General features: G+C 41.5%; 2 protein-coding genes across 2 annotated transcripts; both read left to right on the top strand.

The window, feature by feature from the left end:
- Positions 1-1,423: 1,423 nt before the first annotated feature.
- On the top strand, positions 1,424-2,856 carry LOC140781086 (phytochrome A-associated F-box protein). Its single transcript, XM_073126884.1, has one exon. It carries the CDS (start codon positions 1,620-1,622, stop codon positions 2,619-2,621), a length of 1,002 nt encoding a protein of 333 aa, XP_072982985.1. The 5' UTR covers positions 1,424-1,619; the 3' UTR covers positions 2,622-2,856.
- Positions 2,857-4,958: 2,102 nt separating this feature from the next.
- Positions 4,959-14,125, top strand: LOC140781994 (uncharacterized). Its single transcript, XM_073128308.1, has 28 exons — positions 4,959-5,198; positions 5,279-5,342; positions 5,738-5,796; positions 6,051-6,126; positions 6,220-6,291; positions 6,402-6,489; positions 6,580-6,835; positions 7,001-7,116; positions 7,210-7,430; positions 7,517-7,545; positions 7,638-7,740; positions 7,897-7,984; positions 8,066-8,284; positions 9,641-9,756; positions 9,840-10,041; positions 10,447-10,609; positions 10,682-10,745; positions 11,099-11,157; positions 11,423-11,498; positions 11,594-11,665; positions 11,791-11,878; positions 11,969-12,224; positions 12,728-12,843; positions 12,937-13,157; positions 13,244-13,272; positions 13,339-13,441; positions 13,592-13,679; positions 13,762-14,125. The coding sequence occupies exons 1-28, from the start codon at positions 5,067-5,069 to the stop codon at positions 13,976-13,978; spliced, it is 3,393 nt and encodes a 1,130-aa protein (XP_072984409.1). The 5' UTR covers positions 4,959-5,066; the 3' UTR covers positions 13,979-14,125.
- The last annotated feature ends 118 nt before the right edge of the window (positions 14,126-14,243 follow it).

The raw sequence follows: 14,243 nt of genomic DNA, 5'->3' as shown, positions 1-14,243 counted from the left end.
CTCTCTCTACCCTTCTCTTCTCTCCCCTCTCTCTCTCTCTCTTTTTACTATGGTGGGTAACGGAGGACTCATTTTGTGATATCCATGAGCTCATTAGCTCAAGCCCCAAGGAGATGGTCCATGCATCGACAATCGTGCAAGTATTTTTCTTTCCTCTTATCATTTTGGAGAAATAGAGTGAGGATTTAATGAGTTGAGAGAGAGAGGATTTGCGGTTATCTTCCATTAGAGTAAAAGCTGCTCCTCCTAGTCCTTTGGCCTCCTCCGTCGGCAAACTGTTGCCACCGTCTCCTCCTCCTCCTTTGGCAAGCCGCCACCGCTTCCTCCTCTTTCCTGAGCCAGAGCAGGCTCGAAAGAATTATGATATAAAAAGATTGATAGAAGCTTTTGAGTCAGCCTACTATTTTGGGTTACGAGCCAAGCCCTCGGATTTTTGCCTTTTGGTCAGGCGAGACGAGAGAGCCAAGCCCAATGCCGACCAAAGTGGCATCAGGTTGGGCTTGGACAGGCTTTGGGCCAGATGAGCAGCCCTAGTTAGGCTCTAAATTAAATTTAAATTGAGCTTGATTACAGATAGGGGTGCTCAGATCCGGTTGCTAAAGCTTAAGATATAAATATAGATATCTTAAGGTCCATCTCTTTGATTTAGTGCAAGTTTAAATTAGTTTAAATTGAAATATACTTCACTTTGCTCATCGAGTAGCTCTCAGACGAGGTCGGCTCAATTAAAGCTAAGAGTTGAAACAAAATGACCTGGCTCGAAGTTGAATTTTTACAGGAGGTTGAGTAGAGAACAACAGCTCTCGATAAAGCTCGGCTGAGGCTAGAGCGGGTGGAGGTGATCATTCGACGAGCAGGGTTGGATTTGGGTTGAGCTAAGATAATTCAACCCGATCTCACCTACCAGCCCATAAAAGAGTGGGTTTGGGCCTGGTCGAGCCGAATTTAATAGGTAGATTGTGCTCTACTGGGTACACAACAGTGAAAGAGCTATTACAGGTCTACAAGACTACAACTATGGAAGACGAGAATGAATAAGCATCCAAATAGGAACCCTTCTCCACTCCTCTAACCTCCAAATTCGATCATGATGGCAACCGTCGAAAGCAGATGCAGCAAGGCTGGATGAGGAGAGGGAGAGAAGGAACTGAAGCTAAGACTACTACGAGGAGGATTGTCAGAGGATAATAAGATGTCGGGAATATGTCACTCCAGAACTTTTCAGCACATCTGAATTTTGGAGGGTTGGGCTAATTGATAACATCTAATGGTTATGGTGCTGAAACACAGCTCGAGTCTTGCACTGTTCAATGATTCGCTGTAGCGGGGGCGGGGCATTATCTTTTCCGGGGTTGCAACTAAGCATGCATTTTCCCTGCGACACGCCTCTTCGTGACTTGTGAACCATCCCTTCCTACATCATTATTTCAAGGGCCCGCCGCTCCCATCTCCTTTGTCAGCTGGACCATTTCCTCTCCACAAGTCTTTTCCTAATCCCCTCCCACCAAAACAGAGGAAAAATAATTAGAAAGAGAATAAAAGCATAGTATGCTCTCTCTCTCTCTCTCCCCTTGCTCTAAATTAGAAAGAGTCCTTTTCTTTTATTTAATTTTTTTACCATGAGCAAAATCTTAAGCCATTCTCCCATCTCCCTCCTCTCCGACGACATCGTCCTCAACATCTTGAGCAAGCTCGAGGCCGACCCCCGTGATTGGGCTCGCCTTTCCTGCGTCTCTCTCCGCCTATCCTTCCTCATCCGCACCATCTGCTTCCCCTCTCTCTGCTGTCGATCCCTCCCTTCCGATCTCCTCCCTCCCGGAGACGGAGCCGAAGGGGATGTCTGGGCTTCTCTCCACAAGCTCTCTGTCTGCTGCCCCGGCCTCCTCCACGCTGGCGTTCTCCTCGAGAACTCCGACTTCGGCCTCGAGCGCGAGATCGGCCCCGATCACTCCCTCCACCCCTCATCGTCCTCCGATTCCCCAAGCCCACCTCCCATCTCCTCCATTTCTTCCGATCCATCTCTCATTTCCACTAGCTCGCAAGACCAACTTTCCGTTTCCTCCGGATCTTGCTGGTCTCTGTTCGATGACCTCTACTTTGACACGGTTTATGACCACTCCGAAGCTCAAAATCACACCTTTTCTGCTCCAACCATGGATCCCGGCGGTGCCCGCGTTAGGCTTGGGCGAGGATCTTGCAAGAAAAGGAAAAAGCAGTCGGTCGGGCCCGTCGACGCTCATTTGGCATCTGGGTCTTGGAATCTTAGCCGTGAGCAGGGGAATAAGCTGCTCGCCAGCCGATTCAGAGGAGACTGCTTGTATATTTGTAACTGGCCTGGGTGCGTTCATGCCGAGGAGAAACGAAAGTATATGTTGTTTAGGGGGGTGTTCAAGAATTTCAAGCGGTCGAGGGTGTGGCGGACGATAAGCGACTCGAATAGAGGAACGATTGGGTTGGATTGTGCATTCTGCGCGTGTAGGGAGACATGGGATCTCAACTCTTCATTTTGTTTGAGGAGCTTCTTTGGGTTCCATGACGATGGGGAGCCGGTAGTCCGGGCATATGTTTGTGAGAATGGGCATGTTTCGGGGGCGTGGACCGAGAGGCCCATGTATGCCTGAAGTTGTTCCATTATCGCATGTTTTCCTTAGCATCGATGAACTGGATATCAAATTAATTGTTACTGATCAACTAGAATTATGTGCTGCTAGAGCTGATGTTATTTCCATTTTGCTGATTGTTGTTTTAAACTCGCATAGGAAGCAGGTACTTGTGGATTCCAATGATTTTTGCAAGTTCTGGTTGATGTGTAATGGATAATAATATCCTATTTATTGGAGAATATCATCTTTCTAATCTTTGCAGTGCATGCTATTGTTTAATTTGAAACTGACTGGAATTAGTGGTCTTTTTTACCCTGCTGTATGGGGAAATTTAGGCAATGGCTTACGTGGTCTCTACATAGAACTCAAAGCCTAGTAATGATGCAGCACTGTTCCTGTATATGGCTGTCTGGTTTCCCATAAATTATGAATCACAATGTGGATGTACTAATTGCAGGAAACATTTAAGCTTGATGTGATTGAATATTTTAGTTTTAGCTATTGTTAGAATGGCTCTGTATTTGCTCCAGATCAGAAGTCGCATCATACACTATTATAAAGATAATATCAGGATCGATCTGATCTTGGCTACATAATCTGCTGGTTCATGGTTGTGAATGTTGGAACAGCTTATTTCTTACATATATTGAAGGGTGGCAACCTAAACTGCATGAATACTTGAAGAATTTTTTGCTGTGCTGTTATCGGCGAATTCGGTACCCTTTATGCTATTGAAAGGTGGTCTTATTGTGTTGTAAGAGAAGCATTTCATGATAATAGCATTCATTAGGTCAGCATCTGTCTCCTCTCTTAATTATATGTCATATGCTAAATTAACATATGATGATTTAAAGAGTGTAATTTATTCCACTTGACAGTATTTTAGAAAGTTTAACTAGGATCAGAACTTGTAAATAAACGAGAGCCAAGTTCTTATACTCATTTATGATCCCAGCTCAAATGATTCTTACTACTGTGGAACGCATGCACTTCATTGTATGTTTCTTTCGTGTCAGGAAATTTCACTTAATTGTCGGATACAGACAGTAGCTTTGCGCATCATCAAGTATACTTGTAAAATGCAATCCTGTGCTAATCTTGCTTTTTATCATTTCCATTCCTCTAGCTTGTTGTCTTCCACTTACTATGAAAGATCTGAACTTTTGAGGTACCTCATAAACTTCTTTTGATAGTTTTGACATATTTTCCGTGTTTAACTGACTACCTCAATGGGAAAATTATTGCTTAGTCACTCCTTGATCAGAGGTTATAATACTTATGCTGGTCATGTCGCCCTAATCAAGGTTTAAACTGAAGTTCTGAAAGCTTGTTTTTGCTGAATAAAGATGATGATCTCAGAGTGGACTATTTTTAAATGAGTTTTTCTTTTGTGAAAATTTGTGTGCTGTGCAATGAGTATGATGAATCAAGCAATGAGTACGCATAACGTATCTGTATCAGCATTCTCGTATGTATTTTGTTTACTCCTTTCCTGAACTCGTTTAGTTAATGAATTTAGAATTTTAGATATGTTCATCGAGTGCTTGAAACATGATTCTCCACTTGCTCGTTGACATGTATTTTCACTTCTCACTCCTTAGTGAGACAGACTGTCTTGGAGTGAGGATGAATTTTGGGGTAGAAATCACAATGTTTCTATATCTACTTATTTAACTTTCCATCATGTAGATACCTTTTAGAGTGTTATACAGCTCGCACCATATATTCTTCTGGCTGTAATGGCAGCGAGAGCATCATTTCCCCCTTATCAGATAGTATTTGCAATAGTGTTTGGTCCTCAATCCTGTCTGACTTGTTAAAATGCCATGTCTTGGCATGTACATCTATGACCAACCAGTCACTACCCAACAGTAATAATCAAGTGTGTGACCATTCTTTTAAGCTATTTATTAAAAAAAAAACCTTAGATTTTAATAATAGTTAGAGTGAGTTTTTAAAACTGAATACGTTCTTTTTTTTTTATTTTATATTTTACTCAAATGCCTCCTTTCTTTTCTCTTTGGTCTTTGTGTTGAAATGGTACTTTTGTCTGCATGCTTTTGTGTTAATTCACAGAGTTGCATTACTTTTCCATGTAAAGCCATAGATATTTACTACGATTTTATTTCGACGGTCTTCCAATTCAAAGGTTGTTGCTAGCGTTGTCGCAATCCAACTATCTAATTCCTAGCACTTCCCTCATCTCCGTGGAAGTTTTTTTTAACAGAAGAATTACCTGCCTCGCGTCTTTTGGTTACGTCAACCTTTGAAGTTAACGTAGATGTTAATTTTTTTATTTTTAACTTGTTCGCAGTAACGTTGCGTACTAAAACTAAACTCACGAAGTTCTGCGGAGACTTTTTCTTCTAGATGTCTCCTGTAGAGATGCTTCTCCAGGCATCTATAAAATAAAAGGAGGCTTAGGAAGTTAAAACAGAGAGAGAGAGAGAGAGAGGGAGAGAGATGTGGAGCATGGAGTCGTGCTTGTTGGTGTTATTAGTGCTGCTTGGCCAAGCTGCTGCTGCTTTGGACTTCACAAGGGATGACTTCCCTGCAGAGGACTTCGTATTTGGAGCTGGGACCTCGGCTTATCAGGTAATTTAATTTAATAATTTGGATTAGCTATATATTAAGCCTCGTTACGTGGGGTCAAGAAATATTTAATAAATTTGCAGGTAGAGGGAGCTGTAGCTGAGGATGGGAGGAGTCCATGTATTTGGGATACGTTTACTCATGCAGGTCATTATTTGCATTTCTTTTCTGCATGCTCTGAATCCACCTTATCATATATATGTTATCCATTTGGCCAGGGCCAATCAAAGCTACTCCACAGCAGTGCAAATCCTGCTGTCAACATTGCAAACTATCCTCCTCCTCCCGGCTTCTATCGTTCACATCTTCTTTCCTGCAGTTATCGCAGCCTTTAATCACAAATAAGCCTTTTTATGTTGATTTGGATTGGCCAACATCTAGAGTAGGCTATTACCATGTGAATCCAGTGCTATCATAACTTTTTTTTTTCTTTTGTTCTATGTATAATTCTTTTCAATACGTATATATACGGCAAAGATAATGTAAAACATAATTAAGCTTCAAAGCTCTCATACTTCGAGTGGCTGTGTTGTGTTTGTCAGGGAGGATGCCGGACAAGAGCAACGGCGACGTAGCGTCGGATGGGTACCACAAGTATAAGGTTTTCTTTTTTCCTATTTCACCTTTTTGTCCTCTGCTTTCGTCACTGGTGACGCGCATGGATTAATACTTCCAAGTTCCCACTACGTTACTTTGATGATACGAGACGAGAAAAACTATATGTCGTTATGTATACTTTTCTCTCACAGCTAATTTGTTTGGATATTCAAAAAGAGAAAGACAAACACACACACACACACACACATATATATATATATATATGCAACTTTACTTTCTTTCCTTGCGATCTTTCAGGAAGATGTCAAGCTGATGAGTGATACAAACCTGGAAGCATATAGGTTTTCCATCTCTTGGGCAAGGCTCATTCCAAGTACATTTATTTGGCAAACTCAGACTAATTATCATTAATTGTAAACAAAAGCTAATTCCTTTTCTCATGATAAAAGTTTGTCATATATCTTAGATGGGAGAGGAGCTGTCAATCCGAAAGGGCTGGCATATTACAACAACCTCATCAATGAGCTAGTAAAGCACGGTTTGTCTATTTTCATACTTACCCAAGATATATATATATATATATATATATATAAAACAGATGATATTAAACATAAGTTTGTACCTCATCATCTCAATTTACTTTGGTAGGAATTCAAGTACATATTACACTCTATCATTTAGATCTTCCTCAAGTACTTGAAGATGAATATGAAGGATGGTTGAGCCCTAGGATTGTGTAAGTCTTAAAGGTTCTTCTTGGTCTTTTTAGATCATTCAATTAAGCCCTCCTTTTTCTGATCCTTTGTTATTAACTGTGATGATTCAGGGAAGACTTCACAGCGTATGCAGACGTGTGTTTCCGGGAGTTCGGTGACAGGGTATCTCATTGGACCACTGTCGTGGAGCCCAATGTCATTGGGGTGGCAGCCTATGACAGCGGAGCATTTCCACCCAATCGTTGCTCGTATCCATTTGGAGTCAATTGCACAGTTGGCAATTCCACGGTGGAGCCATATATTGCAGTTCACAATTACCTGTTAGCCCATGCATCAGCCGTTAGATTATACAGGCAAAAATATCAAGTAAGTCAATTAGTTTCCTCTACCGATCTACTCAATGTCACTATATCTTCAACTGAAGGGATAAGTCTTATTATCTCACACCAAGTGATGCAGTCACTTAGTAAGTTCATGTCTTGACATTAAGGGTATTTATATATATGTATCATTTCTAATTGTTGGATGCAGGCTGTGCAAAATGGAGGTGTAGGCATAAATGTGTACTCCTTCTGGTCTTATCCATTTTCAAACTCGACTGCAGACATCAAAGCAACCAAAAGAGCAATGGACTTCATGATTGGTTGGTAAGTTTCAGTTCAATATTACAAAGATTTTGATGCTTTAACTAGTAGACCAAATTAATTACTATAGTTCGACAACTGACGAGCCAACTTCAGGATCATACACCCAGTAGTTTTCGGGGACTATCCAGAAGTCATGAAGAAGATTGCAGCCTCGCGAATTCCATCCTTCACCAAAGGCCAATCTGAGCTAGTAAAGGGTGCATTTGATTTTATTGGTATAAACCACTACACTTCTGTGTACGTGAGTGACAACTCCAATGGCCCAAAGGCAGGCCTGAGAGACTACAATGCAGACATGTTTGCTACATTCAGAGGTACTTCTTTTCAGTCTTGTCTTCAGTGGTGATATAAAATATGGGAAACCAATCTTAACTGATCACTGTCTGATGCTGTGGTGCAGTTACAAGGGACTCGCCGCCGGCAGGCCAGGTAAAGATTGAATTCTATGAATCCACCTGCTTCTTTTTCTTCTTACAAGTATTATGTCGTATAGTTAGCTAACTGTTGGTGGTTGATTCTAGTTTGTCCCAGTAGACCTGCGATCTGATCCTGCTGGATTGCAGCATATGCTGGAGTATTTCAAAGACGTCTATGGAAATCCTCCTGTTTATGTCCAAGAAAATGGCAAGTCCACACACAGCTTCACAAACCAGTAGAATTCATTTCCTGGAGTATTGCAGTCATATATCACCTAGCTTAATTAAGTTTGAAGTGCAAGGTTAATGATCTCGCCACTACTCTTCCCTTTTCTTCTTTATTTATTTCCATTTGCGTCAGCAGGTCTTGCACAGTACAATGACACCCTCAATGATGAAGAAAGGATCGATTACTTGAGCGGTTTCATGAGAGGCGCCCTGCAGTCTATCAGGTAATTGATACTTCTTGTGACCGACTCAATGCCATTGATTCAAATGATTTAATCGCCTTTAGTTTGTTCCTTTGATTGCAGGAATGGAGTAAATCTGAAAGGATACTTTGTTTGGGCATTCATGGATGTTTTTGAATTTTTGGCGGGGTATAAAGCACGTTATGGTCTCTATTTTGTTGATTTTAAAGACGACGATCGCAAACGAGTGCCAAAGCGTTCAGCTCTTTGGTACTCCAACTTTTTGAGGAAAAAGGGGATGAACATAAACAGGAGTTATTCACCCGCAGTCTCCCATGATCAGCAATGAGTTTGCAGCGGGACATCCTCATTTGATTAATGAAGCAGGACGGCATATAATATTTGTGATACTTTATAGGTGACCCTACATCCTCACTTACGCTCTTGGAATATCACAATAATTATAGCTTCTTTGTTTGTATAAGATCAAGGTATCACCATAGAGTGGCCCAACTGTTCCTTTCTATAAGAGAGTGAGTTCTGAGCCAAGAATCTCGAGATGATGAAAAATTGATACGTAGTAGCACATAAATTCTCGCCATATTTGGGCCTTACAGGCATTAGATGATTAGTAACATACGCAGCAAATCTCATTCATGCACGGTGTAAAGTCGCAATAAGACATCTAAGTGATGCACCATTCGTAAAGTAAAGCAAAGAAACCAAACCAACCTCTTAATTATTGCAGAGGTGGAGGCACATACTAAACAGATTAAACCGCAGACATATCCCTCCAACGAAAAATGAATACAATGAAGAAATATCATTCCGATGATTGTGCTCAGTATGGAAGAAATTGAGCTGCAGGGTGTTGTGCAAAATACTCAAATGGGTGAAGGAAGCGGAAGCAAAACCCTTCACCCTCAAACAAATCCAAGTGGAATAGCAATAATTTGGGGCAAACCAAATATTAGCAAAGCTAATATCAATATCTATGTGAGAACTTCAAATGCAAGATGCTAATTGTAGAGAACTTTAAATACCCAAGGTAATCACAAACATGAACACCAAATCAATGCAAACCATGAAGAGAAAAGAGGGAGAGACACGATTTACGTGGTTCGGCGATGTGCCTACGTCCACGGGCGGAGCAATCTTCAATCCACTATGCAAATCTTCAAATACAAAGAGATTACAACTCTAATATCTCTCTAAACAATGGTGGCTCTCCCCTACAAGATTTTCTCTCTTGCAAAATGCCTACACCTAACCCTAAAACCCAACATTTCTATTTATAGGCCCAGTTCAGAATTGGGTTTTTTCCGTGTCGTGTTCGAACGCCCTCGGGGCGCGTTCGAACGCGCCTAGTGCAAATGCAGACTGGCGTTCGAACAGCCAAAGCCCCGTTCGAACGCTTGCAGAAACTGTTGCTCTTGGGTTGGCTCGCATTTGAATGCGGCTAGGGCCGTTCGAACGTCTGCATCACAGACTGCTCTCTGTCTGGAGCCCGCGTTCGAACGCCCCCAGGGCCCGTTCGAACGCGGCACAGAAATGCTGATATTTTGCTGAAACTGAATTTGAGCCAATTTTTAACACAGGGGAATAGAGGTTAACCAAATGGCCAACGAAGAGTTAAGCCTCCTGCATTAGGAAGTAGCTAGGAAGAATTTTCTTATAGAGGATTCCTTTCTTCCTCAGAATTCAAACTAACTCCAGGGACTGTCTCGACCTCTACCCTGTTGTATCCTGCCGCAATCAGCAGAGTTTTAAAGCGTTCCCTTCAGCCAGCAGCGCCGCCTTGGTGTTCTCACCAGGTGTGGCCATAAGAGCCATGCATGCCATGTGCTCCGTCCGGTCATCACTCTAGTGCTCGATTGTTTCTCTATGGATACCGCAGGAGCTGCGGTTGTCGTCCGGCCCAACCCGAATGGCATGTCGGTGGGCTCTCGTCGGAAGCCTGCCCCAAAGGAGTTTCCAAGCGAACAGCCTCACCCTCAGTGGCCATCGGCAGGTGCCAAAGGGTCCGCCACCCCTCCCAGCCCTCTTGACTGCTTGGGTGAAGGAAGGCATAAATGGCTTTGGCCTTCGGCTCACCGGCTGTATTCGGCCACCAGACCCAGATGTCGTGTCCGGCCTCCCCGGCCAGCTCAGTGGCATTGATCTCTAAGCTAGGTTGAGTCCAGCATCCATCACCAGCCTTTCCGTCTATCACCGGGATCCCTCAATCAGCTCACTAACTGTAGATTATTGACTACAACTTCAAGGCCCTCCCAATTCAAAAGTTGTTGCTATCGCTGTTGCCATCTTAGTTCGTGTTTGCCCCTCATCTCCATCACGTCAACCTTTGAAGATAACGCACTTTTTTTAATATAAAACAAAACTTATTCACAGTAACTGATCACGAAGTTCTTCGGAGACTTTTCTTCCAGATGTCTCCCGTAGAGTTGCGTAGATCTGCAAGCATCTCTATAAAAATAAAAACGAGGCTTAGGAAGTTAAAACAGAGAGAGAGAGAGAGAGAGAGAGAGAGAGAGAGAGTGTGTCATGGAGTCGTGCTTGTTGGTGCTATTTGTGTTGCTTGGCCAAACTGTTGCTGCTTTGGACTTCACAAGGGAAGACTTCCCAGCAGAGGACTTCGTATTTGGAGCTGGGACCTCGGCTTATCAGGTAATTTAATTTTGATTAGCTATATATTAAGCCTCGTTATGCTGGTTCAAGAAATATCTAATAAATTTGCAGGTAGAGGGGGCTGTAGCTGAGGATGGGAGGAGTCCATGTATTTGGGATACTTTCACTCATGCAGGTCATTATTTGCCTTTCTTTTCTGCATGCTCTGAATCCACCTTATTATATATACGTTATCCATTTGGCCAGGTCAAATCCTGCTGTCAACATTCCAGACTATCATCCTCCTCCACCTCCTCTCTGCTTCTATCACTCACGTCTTCTTTCCTGCAGTTACGGCAGCCTTTAATCACAAAAAAAGCCTTTTAAGTTGATTTGGATTTTGGATTGGCCAACATCTAGAGTAGGCTATTGTCATGCGAATCCAGTGCTATCATAATCTTCTTTTTTTTGTTCTATGTATATTTCTCTTCAATAATTTAGCTTCAAAGCTTTCATATTTCGAGTGGCTGGCTGTGTTGGGTTTGCCAGGGAGGATGCCGGACATGAGCAACGGCGACATGGCGTCGGATGGGTACCACAAATATAAGGTTTTTTTATTTCCCTTTCCAATTCACCTTTTTGCCCTCTGCTTTCGTCATTGGTGACCCGCATGGATAAAACTTCCAATTACTCTTTTGTTTTGTCTTTTTGGAAAGATACGTTCAACTACTTTTATTTTCTTATAAGATGATATCAACTACTATGCTCGATGACACAAGGCAAAAGAAAACTTGTGTCATATTTGACATATCGTCATGATATATATATATGCACTTGAAATATACGCTTTTCTCTGTTTTTGGGATCTTTCAGGAAGATGTCAAGCTGATGAGTGATACAAACCTGGAAGCATATAGATTTTCCATCTCTTGGTCAAGGCTCATCCCAAGTACATATATATTTAGCAAGCTCACACTAATTATCATTAATTGTAAAGAAAAGCTAATTCCTTTTCTCATGATAAAAATTTGTCATATATCTTAGATGGGAGAGGAGCTGTCAATCCGAAAGGGCTGGCATATTACAACAACCTCATCAATGAGCTAGTAAAGCATGGTTAGTCTATTTCCAATATTTACCCAAGATATATATATATATATATATATATATATATATATATATATATATATATATATATATATATATATACAGATGAAATTAAACGTAATTTACTTTGGTAGGAATTCAAGTACATATTACGCTCTATCATTTAGATCTTCCTCAAGTACTTGAAGATGAATATGAAGGATGGTTGAGCCCTAGGATTGTGTAAGTCTTAAAGGTTCTTCTTGGTCTTTTTAGATCATTCAATTAAGTCCTCCTTTTTCTGATCCTTTGTTATTAACTGTGATGATTCAGGGAAGACTTCACAGCGTATGCAGACGTGTGTTTCCGGGAGTTCGGTGACAGGGTATCTCATTGGACCACTGTTGTGGAGCCCAATGCCGTCGGCGGGGCAGCCTATGACAGCGGAGCATTTCCACCCAATCGTTGCTCGTATCCATTTGGAGTCAACTGCACAGTTGGCAATTCCACGGTGGAGCCATATATTGCAGTTCACAATTACCTGTTAGCCCATGCATCAGCCGTTAGATTATACAGGCAAAAGTATCAAGTAAAGTGAAAAAGTTTCCTCTACTCAATGTTACATTTACTTTCGAAGTCATCACAATGATCTTTCTTTAGTGCACATGGTTTTGTTTTCGCGTACAAGATATAATAGAGATATATAGTAGAGATATAATAGACTCATATGTCGCTTTGATTCCATCGTATTGGACTCCCTTTATTTCCTTCAATCCCGTACTCTGTTCCTACTGCGAATTGTGTTGGATTTCTTGCACGCGATGTGTTCGACGGAATGAGGCTGAAAAACTTCAGCTATATTGTGCTGTACTGGGCTTATTCAAGGCCAGTAATGAGACCCAAATAGTGAAACTGGAGTCGGTCCATTGGAATCATGTTACTAGAAGCAATCCCCGACAAAATACCTTGAAAGTTTGTTGTAGATCAGAACTCTTACTGTTACGAGGATTAGTAAATCCATATCCATGTCACTAAGGATGAGTATATATATATATATATATATATATATCATGTCCTATTGTTTGGATGCAGGCTGTCCAAAATGGAGATGTAGGCATAAATGTGTACACCTTCTGGCCTTATCCAATTTCAAACTCTACAACAGACATCGAAGCAACGCAACGAGTTATGGACTTCAATTTTGGTTGGTAAGTCTCAGTTCAATATTACAAAGATTTGGATGCTTTAACTAGTAGACCAAATTAATTACTATAGTTTGACAACTGAAGAGCTGACTTCAGGATCATACACCCAGTAGTTTTTGGGGACTACCCAGAAATCATGAAGAAGATTGCAGCCTCGCGAATTCCATCCTTCACCAAAGGCCAATCTGAGCTAGTCAAGGGTTCATTTGATTTTATTGGTATCAACCACTACACTTCTGTGTACGTGAGTGACAACTCCAATGGCCCAAAGGCAGGCCTGAGAGACTACAATGCAGACATGTTTGCTGCATTCAGAGGTGCTCCTCTTCTGTCTTCTCTTCAGTGATGATATAGACTATGTACAACCAATCTCGACTGATCATTGTCTGATGCTGTGGTGCAGTTAACAGGGACTCGCCGTCGTCAGGTCAGGTAAAAGATGGAATGCTATGAATCCACCTGCATCTTCTTCTTCTTACTGTTGGTGCTTGAACTCAGTTTGTCCCAGTAGACCTGCAGCCTGATCCTGCTGGACTGCAGCATATGCTGGAGTATTTCAAAGAAGTCTATGGAAATCCTCCTGTCTATGTCCAAGAAAATGGCAAGCATACACATGGCTTCACAAGCTAGTAGAATTCATTTGTTGGAGTGTTGCATTCATGAATCACCTAGCTTAATTTTGAAGTGCAAAGTTATTGATCTCGCTACTTCTTCTCTTTTCTTCTTTATTTATTTCTATTTGCATCAACAGGTCTTGCGCAGTACAATGACACCCTCAACGATGAAGAAAGGATCGATTGCTTGAGCGGTTACATGAGAAGCGCCCTGCAAGCTATCAGGTAATTAATACTTGTTGTGACTGATTTCAAAGCCATTGATTCAAAAGATTTAATCACCTTCTGTTTGTTCCTTTGATTGCAGGAAGGGAGTAAATCTGAAAGGATACTTTGTTTGGGCATTCATGGATGTTTTTGAATTGTTGGCGGGGTATGAAGCACGTTTTGGTCTCTATTTTGTTGATTTTAAAGACGATGATCGCAAACGAGTGCCAAAGCGTTCAGCTATCTGGTACTCTAACTTTTTGAGGAAAAAAAGGAATGAGCATAAAGACGAGTTATTCTCCTGCATTCTCCCATGATCAGCAATGAGTTTGCAGCAGGATATCCTCATTTGGATGATAAATCACTGGCGGCATAGAATATTTGTGATCCTTTGTAGCTGACTCTACATGCTCAATTCATATACAGGCATGGAATATCACAATAAGTATCACAATAATTATGCACTCTGCTTCTTCTTTTTTCTTTTTTAATAATGGCGTGATGGCTGAATTTTCTTTTGACCATAAAGTAGGGATCCAATTGTTTCATTTTGATGTTTCCTTCCCTTTTAAAAGAGTGAGT

This window comes from Typha latifolia, chromosome 2 (genome assembly GCF_019914945.1).
Source record: "Typha latifolia isolate L0001 chromosome 2, TyphaL0001v2, whole genome shotgun sequence".
In the NCBI taxonomy this organism is placed as follows: Eukaryota; Viridiplantae; Streptophyta; class Magnoliopsida; order Poales; family Typhaceae; genus Typha; species Typha latifolia.
Note: the sequence above shows the minus strand (reverse complement) of the source record. Positions and strands in the feature narration are given on the sequence as shown.